We start from the raw sequence: 12,217 nt of genomic DNA on the forward strand, positions 1-12,217 counted from the left end.
CGTCATCAAAAAGTTTTTGGTATTGGAGTTGTGGAAGTTTGGACGGCGAATTACTAATTAGTGGACACAACGCCTTGCAAGATTTTCGCGGGAACAATCATGCAGGGATTCGTAGATACAGTATAAAAAAATGTTTGAAAGAAATTGGCAATGTTTACTCCGAAAAGCCGAAGCATGATATTTTTAGACGTGTCTGGCTCAAACCAGAACATAAACAAGAAAGGATCTATCCGCTAACATAAGTCCTATCAGAAAGCCACCCTCGTGATCAAAGAGAGGTGATTTTTATCAATAAAAAAATACCTGGCAAAGGTGAGGTGCCTCGATATTTTAGATTTTACGCATCTGCATAATAAATATAAGTAAGTGCATAGTCATCCAAAAACTTGGTTTTGAACTTAAAATCTACCTCATGCAGAGCAGCAGTACCTCCTCTGAGCAGTTACATCTCCCAGCGTGGTTACTGGTCCAAGAGAAAATTAGGCGACAATTCAGGTAAAGAGTGCATTTTATTTTTGTAAAATTCTTTGTAAAGTCTTTCCACAAGAATTCATACCAAAAAAATTTTAATCGGCCGGCTGGAGCTCTAGTTTCACAGAGCTTAGTTACGGTTCCAATTGAAGATTTTCAAGCACGAATTTTAACTTATGAGAACAAAACGTCGCTCCTCAGACGTGAGGGCGTACCTCGATTTCCTCGTGATCCAGTAGCGTGGCGTGAATTGCGATATATCGATTGTTATGCCATTTAAACCTATGGTAAAGAATCGATTATTAAGGCGTTTGCTGCGAACACCCAGTTTATCGATTCTTTTCCATATAGGTTTAAATGGCATAAAAATCGATACATCGCAATTCACGCCACGCCACGCCACTGTCGTGAGCCCTATTTTCCGTATATCGACGGTGAAACTACCAAACCACGTATCTCGGTTTGCGACGTCGCAGACTTCCTGTCATACTTTATTTTTTAAATGAAAAACTACTTAACATCCAGTCTTGAAAATTTCTGTGATTTTTCCTCTTTGTGCGGAGAAAATTCCGTGAAAATTTCAATGAATGATATTGATTTGGTCTACTTCAAAAAAAGAAAATGTGAGCGTAGATTTTTAAACGCCGCAAACGAGATACGTGGTTTGGTAGTTTCACCGTCGATATGTAATAAGCAGTTACGAGGCTTGAATGATCGATTATCGATATTTACCCATTTGAAGCTACGATAAGGAATCATATATTAGGGTGTTTGTTGCAAATACCCTGTTTATTGATCCTTCTCCATAAGTTTAAATGACAGATCAATCGATATATCGCAAAGCACTCCACGCCACGGACTAGTATGTCGTATCTTTTTGTGCAGGACTGTAAAGACTGAAATTCCTTTGAGAAAGAGGAGAAATTTGGATGACAACTGGCGTTACAAGCTGATGCTCCTACACCTGAGGGTCTATGGTCTGAATATAGTCTACACGAGGGACGATCTGCTCAGCAAGTTCATAGTTACTGCTCACTTTGTCTTCCTTTTTCTCGAGGTTATCTTCTGCTTCCAATGCCTTACTGCCATAGTTTTCCACATTGCTCAGGGCCAAATTGTCCTCAGGGAACTCATTATGCACCTTCAGTTCACAGTTCTTACGCTCACAATCATCGTCAAAGGTTTGTCACAAATAGGTATAATCGTAAGATTTTGAAAACAGGTGAGTGGTGTAGCATAGTACTGTGTGGCTCATTCTGATCATGTTGGAAAATTGACTGTGTCCACATGACAAGGGACCTGTTGCAAACTTTTGCTAAAGGAAAAATAAGACCTGTTTCTTACAGAAAACGACTCCTCTGGCGAAATGTTCACCTGCGCCGTAGTGCCATTTTTGAAGCGAGAAGCTAAAAAAAAACCGCAAATGTCTTACGCGAATTGTGAAGTTAGGAGAGCATTTCAGACTTTGCCTATGCGCTTATCGTGATTTTTGTGACATTTTCTATTAGAATCAACTCTTATTTTTGGTCTAGCAAAAGTTTCAATAGGCCCATTAATTGGCTCTATTCATGAAAATTGAAGCTAGCTTCTATGAAGCTCTTTCAGATAATCGCAAAGCTATCAAAAGATTATGAAAAACTAACCTTTGTTTAAATGCAGAAAAACTAGACTAAGTCGATTGTTGAATCGTCATCAAACAACCTTGATCGATGAATTCTCATCTTTACAACGCTATTTATCGATCAAGGATAACGTCTCGACATTCGACAATCTAAGCGCTAGGTAATCGGTGGAGATGCGTTGTTTGTTTAAGAATATTGCATCCATGTTTCAATGAACGCATAGGTTTGCTTTACATCCCTGGTGAAATGTTCTTGAGAAAATTTCTTTCCTGTTCAGGTACAATTTTAGTGGTGAAAAAGGCGGAAATCGCGGAATGCCTTTTTACGAGGCTGGATCTACGGCTTCACTGCACCGCAGAGTTCGACGAGGGGACCACGGGCAAAGCTTATGCTTCTGCACACAACATCGTCCTACTGGTGTACATCGTTTCGATTCAAGTTACAGGGCTTATGGCTGCCGTAGTCTCACCACTCCTTCGTTTCTACTACTCCAAAAAAAATTCCACTTATGTACTTCGCCCTATCTGGTCAGTATTTTCCGTTTAATTGTATGCAATTTTTATTTTTCTTCGCCTCAATACCGATATATTTATGCATATCAATTGCATATTACTGATTTAACACAAGATAATACATAAAAATGAACAGAAAAATACTGGTGCGTATCGCATGTTTTTTTTTAAAAAAAAATTGATCCAATGCACCAGAGAGAATGTCATTTCGAGTGAGTCGGTATGCTCATGATGGTTACCGAGGTGAGGTCCACATTATTACTAAACTTGTGACAGCACATTCCCCCTCTATTAAGGAACACTTATTGAATGGGAAATGAATCATGCAAAAGAAGTAATTTAAATGTATTTTTGGCATTAGACTAATATTACATGTACGGTCTCATATCCTCCTCAAGAATTTATTAACGAGCTCCTCGTAGGTTGAGTTATTTCCCGCGTAAAATTTTGTGGTAAAAATAACATGTGGCGGAGTGCTTGTGACTCGTACCGTGTCTAGCGGCCCATTTACGGTTGTCTGGGGGGAAAAAAATGCATTTTATTTGTAAAGGATGGGAACTAATGGCATGAGTCCACAGTCCAACCATCCTAGTCCTAGTCTTGTATTTTGGCTGATTGTCGCAATGAGACACGATGTGGGCCTATACCAAAAGTGCGAAATCTTGATAGCAACTATTCATGCTCAGCGGCTGGCCCCATTGCATACATCTGTATTTGAAGGCGCTCCGGTGTTTCTTGCCGGCACAACATGGTGCGGGCATGCCTTTAACAGTAGAAAGCAGCACTAAAAACGGCAGAGGGTAATATCATTGTTTCTACTCCTAAAAAGTTAGAGCAGTGGAAGCCAACAATGTTACTTTAGCCGAAGATACAGTCTAACCAAAAAGTAAGACTAGGAATGTGTAATTCATAGGTACCCGTGGGACATGATCGCCTCAAGACCATTATTCTGGTTTGCTGCAGTATACGAAGTCATACTAATTTATCACACGATTCACATTTGCTCTTGTGCGGACTTGATGTTTATGCATTTCATGATAACTGCCAGCGAGAGATTCAATACTCTCGGGAAATATTTGATGAGAGGTGTGCCTGCGACATATCAAGTGGAAATCGCGTGTTCAGGTATACATAAGGTTTATCAGTTATATTAAAAGTCTAAGGTATATTAAAGTTTTCAGGCTAATTGTAAGGCAAAGATAGAAAGTATTTGGAGCAGATTAAAATCTATGTGTAGTTATCAAAAGAACTCGTCAATTTGTACTGTAGGATTCATCATCAAAACTCGATTCTAAAACACGCAAAACTGACTTATCCCTTTCATGCTGCTCTTGGAGCAGCAAGACATTTTTAAAGAACAAATTGAGTACATGATGAAGTATCGGAAGAAATAGACTCACTATCGGTTCAAAGGGATGGACGATTAATTAAAAAAGACACGCACTAAATTTCAATCGAAGAGGGAAAAAAAGGGAAAGTAAGTGATGAATTTGGAAAATGAATTTATTGCTTCAAAAAGGGAGGTGAGAGAATCTTAATTTTAAACATGAAGCATCACAAACAAAACCACACCAAATTGTTCGTGCTTGTATAATCATTGACATAGTAAAAAATCTGTACCTACTAAACTATACCGAAACATTAAGTTCAAATAACCATGTTAGCATAATCATCTCCCTCTTTTTCTGGTATTTTTATTATTAAATTATTTTAGTCATTTATACTCATTCACGAGGATTGTAATATTTACTATGGATCTTTATTTATCGATTAAGCTAAAACCGACGTCTTAACTAAAATGTACCTCCAATTTTTCTCCACTTTTATGGTATGTATGAGATTTCAACGCCGAGTTTAAAGATGAGTATTCACTTTAACATTTACTTTTTTATTTCAGAGAGAATAAATAATAATTTACTATTGATGCAGAATCATATTTTTGATGACAGACTTAAAAATCTAGAGGAGGGAAGACTGAAGAAAGGCATCGATGACTATAACGTTCTTTGGAGGTAATGGGAGAAATTCATAGAATATAAGTTATTTATTCTTGATGAAATGAGGCGGATTTAGTGTTGGGCATTTTTTCTCAAGTTTTCAATTTACTGTGGTGCTTTCATTCGAAGTGATTGATCGGGATGAAAATGTTAACGAGTGTGGCCACTAAAAAACTTTTAAAAATGAGGTAAAATTCTTAAAATTTTACTTCTTTTTTAAACGTGACCTAGTCTGGTACTTTTTAATTTTTAAATACTAAAAAACTTGGTAAATTGAACATTTAAAAAAATGAGAGAGAGGCAAATTAAACGAATATTAGAAAGAAATTAGGGAGGATTGAAACTAAATACGTTGAAAAATATACGCAAGAACTCTGATATTTTTCCCCTGATTTAGATGATAACTGAAGTAAAACGCACATACTTTAGTGAGTCCTCCCCCCCCCCCGCCACAAAAAGAAGTCAACCTTAAAATCTTTATATATTCAAAAAATATTAACCTAGTTCCTCTAGTTCAGTTAATAGCTGATGCGAACATTAATTGGCAGACATTTGTGCTCAATAGCAGCCAAGCCTCAAAGAGAGGAAAAACAAGCAAACTTATTATCCATGAACGTTGATTGTTTACAGGCATTTGAATAATATTAAGTCCATATTTATGCAATGGGCCAATTTCTCAGTTCTGGGTGGAATGACTACGATTACAATGATGACATTCGCTGCACTCACCGTGAGTTTTCAAGTGTACATTTGCTTAAAATATACAGGCGCAACATTTTTAGGTTTGATGTGCTTTCAAACTAAACGCATTAAACGGGAGTCCGCCTGACACGATCATACTTTGTCCAGTTTAAGTTGCGACTTAACCCCTTACCTCTTTTTTTCCGTGACTCCACCCCGTTTGATATCGGAAATATCTCGCTTTTACCATATAAAATTCACTGAAACAACCGACTAGAAGCTCAAGTTAAAAACTTAGGATTCCTTTCGGATAATCAATAGAACATTCTTAAACCACAGGGAACAATATTCATTGGGAGATGAGCCCTGTCTATGATTTATTGTTATGGATCTCTGGGTTCATGGCGGAATGGATGTAGTGTCTCTTGATTCGAATACTCCCGATAGTAAATTTCACTGGTAAATTATGATTGTTAATTTCTGACGTAAAAAATTATACACAAGAGTCAACTAAATAATATCATGTTTGGTTCATACTATGCAGAGATGCGCGCCTAGTCTGAATCTCCTTTGACTAAATGAGCTTCTTCTATTTTAGGAATTTCTCAAGTCAGACAAGAGTGGGAAAGCAATCACTCAAGGTGTCGTTTTTTTATCGTATGTGATGTCTGCTGTGTTGGTGATGTTCACGTTTTATTACTCCGCAACATTGCTACAAGAATCAGTAGGTTAATATTCTTAGATGTATGGTATTAGCATTTAGACCAGATTTTAGGTAAACTTATTGCCTAAGGAAACACTACGCTGGTTAGTACCAGCGTAATAATAGTTCTACCGGAGACGTTTATTAAGACTCAATTATTTTCCCCAATTACGTACAAATTAATTACCCTACATTTTGGACCATATTAATGCTTGAATTACCTTTTAAAAATTGACTTATTTACACTAAAAAAATGATGCAAAATTGGATTGACTCAAAATGAACTATGCGTATGGGATTTGCGCATTTCATAGTTCGTGTTGGTCTAATTCATTCATAAGTAGTTCCTTTTAACATAAACACTTTCAGAATAAGTTTGAAGGCAAGTAAAAAGTGAAACGATGGATGCAGATTGATCTGTAAACAGGCGCATCTATAATAAATCTACAAAACCACGTGCCTTACTCCACGACGATGCAGATTTCCTGCCAGTATTTTTTCTGAAGGATGATTTGTCATCGGCGTTATTCAAAATTTCTCGTACTTTTTCTTTGCCTTGCTTTTACTTTCTCTGGAATATCATATTCTATGGTGAAAATTATAAAAATAACACGTAACGCATAACGGTTGAGGTGCAAAGCGTTCGGGGGAGGGGGTTGACCGCGAAGCAGTCACGAGGCATAGCGTACCTAGCCCCCTAGTTCTTTAAATTTTTGTGGAATTATTTCAAGTTATTCTCTCTTGAAAGAAATGAAGAACGAACGTGAATTTTTGAAACACCACAATTATGAAATTGTGTTATCTCTGTTTCATAATGAAGATGCCATCTCTTGCTTGAATATTGCATATAAGTACTGAATCAGATCAATTTTATACTCCCCTTGATGTTTGAGGCATTTCCTTCCTTTGACTATTCATGGTCTACTAGTCTCCTCTCTTAGGGCTTTGAAATGTAAAACGGTCTTCACAAACTATTGATCACCACACTGCAATTTTGTAATTCGTTATTTGTAATTTTTCAGAGTGAGGATATTAGATTCGCCCTGTGGAATCACGACTGGATTAAAACAGGATTTAGACATAAAAAGCTACTGAAAATGTTTCTCCTTCGACTTAACAGCCCAATACGGATGAAAACATTTCAGTTTAGACCTATCCATCTCGAGCGATTTTCTAACGTGAGTATATATATGACCCATCGAACTTAATATTGAAAATATCCACCGGAGCATTGCAACTCCACGCAGGGAAATTTAATCGAAATGAAGATTATTCTATGCTATTCCGGCCTTCTTGTATTTCGACCACGATAAAGTTTAATAAGATATAGTTACAAGATACCTGGCAACAGGGCCGGATTTACCTACTTGCCGCCCATTGGCCGCCTGTATTTTGCCGCGCGCCCCCTTCTCATTCGTTTCGAAACATCAATAAAAACCAACAAATGAACTTGCCGGAGGGGGAGGGGTGCATAAGACTCGTTTACCTACTCGTGTTGGATATGTCGCAGGCAATTAGCAATCGCCGGCAAATTGCAATTTATTCGTATTGAATTAACAAATTAAAAAAATTTAAAGTGAAAAAAGTAAAAACGAGATAGGAAGTAGTGATTATGCTTTGAATTCAAACGTACGTTATCCTCTTTTTCTTGAATGTATGGTACATACCAGCTAGCACACTTGCGAGTTCGTGAAATGTAATCAATAATCTGCGTTGGGTTTGGTTTGGTTAAGCAACTAAACTAACTCCTTGGCAAAGCGGAGAGTATCGCTGGATTTGAAGGCGTTCCAAGCTGAGGTCTTGCCTTGAATTTCTTCTCTAAAGAAACCTTTAATATATCGATGGCATTGTGATTGCGATTTGACGAATTGACAAGTACGGAGCTTGTAAATTGCCGGCGATTGCTGATTGCCTGCGACAGATACATTTTTTGCGAAAGCCCTGTCAACACTACTAGCAAAATTTCACTGAACTCTGCGCGAAAAGTTAAGTTCCGTAAACCTACCTCTGTGTGGACAAGGTCCTCCATTTATAAGAAATAAACAAACAAATTATGAAAGAGCTAACATAATTGTGGTTTAATAAATTTAACTTCCGTCGCTGCGCCGCGCCGCGCTGATCGCACTGTGTTTGGCGCAATGCGTGAAGTATTCCTGCAGTCTTGTAGGCGTTATGCATCTCACGCCAACCGCTCCTGACCGCACTGTGTTTAGCGCAATGGGTGAAGTATTCATGCAGTCTTGTAGGCGCTAATATGTGTTACATGCCAACCGCTGCGCCGAGGGCTTGTCCTTTTCATTTCAAGTCCTCGTCATCATTCCTCTCTGCGCTGAGCTCTAGGCCAAATTGCGTGTTAAGTTCCTCTCTTAACTTGACTAATGGGCCTGTTGCATGCAAGAGATACAGCCGCGCGAATAGACTTTTTAGAGGTTAAATGATACGAAAATTACGATGGTCACATTAAAAAAGTCTGAAATACACTCCTCACTGCGCAATTTGCGTTGTTAGGAACGCGCTTTTTCAAATTTCCCGCGTCTGGGGGCAGTTTTCTAATCACCGGAAACGAGCAAACGGCGGGCTCGAAGATTTCCGGAAGATGCCGAGTCGTTGTTGTTGTTGTTATATTTTCCTTCAGTTTGTTTACAAACCCAACGTGATCTCTTATAGTGGTCCATATACGCTTTATGCGGTAACCAAATCGATCAACTTTTAAATAACCAACGCAATCCTTCTACATTTCCTTTCACGATATCACGAGCTCCGATTTTTAGGTTATGTTGTCAGTTTTAGTTGACCGGAAATAGCCGCGAGTTGCCGTTAATTGTTTCCGTAAGAAAACTGCCCCCAGACGCGGGAAATTTGAAAAAGCGCGTTCCTAACAACGCAAATTGCACAGTTAGGAGTGTATTTCAGACTTTTTTAATGTGACCATCGTAATTTTCGTGTCATTTAACCTCTAAAAAGTCTATTCGCACGGCTGTACCTCTTGCATGCAACAGGCCCATTAAATATGCTGTTTCTTGTATCACCGAAAAACGACAAAATTAGAAATTACTATACTCTCGGAAAAGAGAGATTTGTCCCCTTTTCTCATTGATAATTTTGTTTTCTGAATCCGATTTTTTTTATACCTAAATTTAAAAAAATTGCAAAATTTGCCGCCCCTAAATTTGACACCATGGGTTGCGGCCCATGTGACCACCCCCTCAATCCGGCCCTGATCTGGTAAGTTGTATCTACAGATAAAGTATATAAATGACGGAACTGATGCATTCGTCTTCAGCAGCTTGGGTACGCTTTCAAAATTTGATTTGAAGAAGAAAGTATTCTGAAATATTTACCCCTCTATCACAAATAAATGTCGATTGGTAGATAATAGATGCGATAAAAATTTGGTTTTTTTTCAAATATCTTTCCTTTTTCCTGTGTTTCAGTTTATTGCGAACTCATTCTCATACATCACATTTTTATTACAACTGGCTCGAGCGAAGTGAAAATGTGTAAAGAAGCTATACTATATTCCTCTGTAGAGACAAACGTATGCCGGATATCAAGATTACAAAATAGTGTTGGGTTTACTATAGAATAAAAAAAACATTTTCTTATAAGATTTGTCACTTTCGTTTTTTTTTCTTTTTTCGACCCGAATGATATCTACAATATTTCCCATATTCTGTATCGTCCGACTGCTTCCATTGTAACTGACGCAAAGTAGACACGGATGCGTTTAGTGGATTAAAATATGGCTTTCATTCGTGTCTGTCGTGTCCGTGTTTTATCACTTTAAATATGAACACTAATCGGTTGATAAAGGGCACTAAGTATAAATCGACACTGCTTCCTGATTATAAGGGAAACTCAGCAAAGGTGCACACCAATCCTTTTCAAGTCACTCGAAGAAGAACACTAATTGCGACTTTCATAACTCGTCGTTCCTCTGACGTAAGGACGAACCTCTATTTTTACGTGAGCCCGGGCAAGCATAGAGTTATACGTAAAACACGGCTCACGTGAAAGTACGGATACGCCTTTTCGTTGGAAGAGCGACAAAATACCCGTTGTAAGGCAAATAGTTGCTATCCTCGAATTGCTATTAGCTCCGGTGATTGTACCCTATCGTTTAAATTACTACTTCCGTCACTATGTCGATAGCCTTCTTCAGCTCAAGGATCTCCAAATTATTAATTTCTTGACATCGTAACAGGTTTGCGGAAAAATGAATCAATCTCACCAAGGGTAGTCTAATTCGTGTTTATGCTGCAATCTATAGCAAGGTTGAAGAATTTGGGCGCCCTAGGATTAACTATACTCATTGAATCAAGGCATGGTTTCTCACAAGCTTCACAAAATCGTGTGTCCTCTCTTCTTATGTGTATATTGTAAAATTTTCCACTAATAAATCTGCTCATCTGGGTGGAGCAACTAGCGACAAAATAAAGCTGGAAAAATCTTCGCATCCCAGTGAAGGGATAAAGCTCGGTGGTAGAGTTTTCCCTTTGAATGTGAGAGGCCTCGGGTTCGACCCCCGGTATCTCCACAGTTTTTTTCGTCCAGGGAAATAGGTGGGAACAGCTCATTGTTCTTGACAGACAATCCAAAATTCCATGTGGATTCATACATTCGTACTTTTTACTCGGTGTTAAGAATTTTCAGTCCTTTTCTAGCTCGTAAATCCCACATTGTCATTCATCGGTAAGTATCTTCTTCTTTCATAAATCGGACGAAAATTCCATAAAAAATCAATGTATCATCCCCAGTCAATAAACATAGAGTACATAGAGTCGTAATGTAAGTGGGAGAGCTGGCGCCACTTTTAAGCATTTTCCATGTCCCGAATTCCGAGACTCCTGTGTGACGCCGGGTCACTTTTTCGATACATAATCGATTGTTTGCGATACACGGGTACCCGGCCATCCGATGACAACAACAACAACAACAACAACAACAACAACAACAACAACAACAACAACAACAACAACAAAGGAGATAGGAATTACCACGTATTCCACACCGCCATTTTGGATCGAAAATGTATCGAAAAAGCGACCCGAACTCGGCGCACACCGGGCTCGGAATTCGTCGAGCAGAACATGGCGCCAGCTCTCCCACTTACATTACGACTCTATGTACTCTATGTCAATAAATCAATATAACTTCAAAAATATAGTATTTACTATACTTATATTAACCACATTGACATATTTCGTTCTAACGGCTTTATTTGATGAAGCATAATGTTAAAAGCAACAAACTAACTTGTAAGTTTTGGAACAAAACAAATATAGTTTAAATAATTAGGGCCCTTTATTTTCAGCTTAGAAATAATTAAAATTCAATATTGTTACTAAACTTTTCATGATGTAACTTCCATAAATATGAAAGGAAAATGTACTGAATCATTGGACGGAAGAAGCTAAAAGGTTTTCCTCATAAATGGGCTACATTTTGCGATTCGGGACGAAAATTTCTACCACAGCTACAGTTCAGAAACAGCGTATAATCTATTAGTTTCCATATGCAGATAAGTGCTTTTACAAATGAGTCAGAAATGGTAGTTCCTAATTGCAAAATGTAGTCCAAATACGTGCAAACGTGTTGAGTCAATATTTCACGAGAATGAAGTTTTCGAATATCTACGTCGTGGCAAGATTTTCAGTTTTGTGAACTACATTTTGCAATTAAGAACTACAATATCGACGGTGAAACTACCAAACCACGTATCTCGGTTTGCGACGTCGCAGACTTCCTGTCATACTTTATTTTTTAAATGAAAAACTACCTAACGTCCAGTCTTGAAAATTTCTGTGATTTTTCCTCTTCGTGCGGAGAAAATTCTGTGAAAATTTCAAGGAATGATATTGATTTGGTCTACTTCAAAAAAATAAAATGCGAGCGTAGATTTTTAAACACCGCAAACGAGAAACGTGGTTTGGTAGTTTCACCGTCGATATCTGGCTCATCCTAAGAAACTTATGTGGACAGGGAAACGAATGGCACTTGTGCTATTTCAAACTAAGCCACAATTTGTAGTTCCAATCGCAGGATGTAGTCCAAGTATTTTCACATGCAGCTATTTTCTGCAGCACTCCGAACACACATTAGAGGATGAACAGGGATTTGGCGGACAACTGGCGTTCCAAACTGCTTTTGTGCCATTTGAACTTCACCGGTTTGAGTAGGATTTACTCGAGAAATGACCTGGTCAGTCGGTTCATCCTCTCCACTCACATC

The 12,217-nt window shown here is 38.2% G+C and overlaps 1 protein-coding gene across 2 annotated transcripts; it reads left to right on the forward strand.

The window, feature by feature from the left end:
* Positions 1-9,596, forward strand: LOC109033106 (Odorant receptor 85d). Of its 2 annotated transcripts, XM_019045543.2 has the most exons (9): positions 22-495; positions 1,357-1,652; positions 2,371-2,620; positions 3,519-3,730; positions 4,503-4,617; positions 5,233-5,332; positions 5,882-6,007; positions 7,009-7,164; positions 9,421-9,596. In XM_019045543.2, exons 1-9 carry the CDS (start codon positions 413-415, stop codon positions 9,478-9,480), a joined length of 1,398 nt encoding a protein of 465 aa, XP_018901088.2. In that variant the 5' UTR covers positions 22-412; the 3' UTR covers positions 9,481-9,596. The 2 variants fall into 2 exon arrangements, with proteins under 2 accessions (XP_072162235.1, XP_018901088.2); XM_072306134.1 differs by lacking the exon at positions 9,421-9,596 and having other exon boundaries at positions 1-495; positions 5,882-6,011; positions 7,009-7,147.
* The last annotated feature ends 2,621 nt before the right edge of the window (positions 9,597-12,217 follow it).

The sequence above is a fragment of the Bemisia tabaci genome, chromosome 1 (assembly GCF_918797505.1).
Source record: "Bemisia tabaci chromosome 1, PGI_BMITA_v3".
NCBI lineage: Eukaryota > Metazoa > Arthropoda > Insecta > Hemiptera > Aleyrodidae > Bemisia > Bemisia tabaci.

Coding starts and splice junctions, on each gene's coding strand:
- LOC109033106 (XM_019045543.2), top strand. CDS start 413: ATGCAGAGCAGCAGTACCTCCTCTGAGCAGTTACATCTCCCAGCGTGG. Junction 5,333..5,881: donor TGACATTCGCTGCACTCACC/GTGAGTTTTCAA, acceptor CTTCTATTTTAG/GAATTTCTCAAGTCAGACAA. Junction 6,008..7,008: donor CAACATTGCTACAAGAATCA/GTAGGTTAATAT, acceptor GTAATTTTTCAG/AGTGAGGATATTAGATTCGC.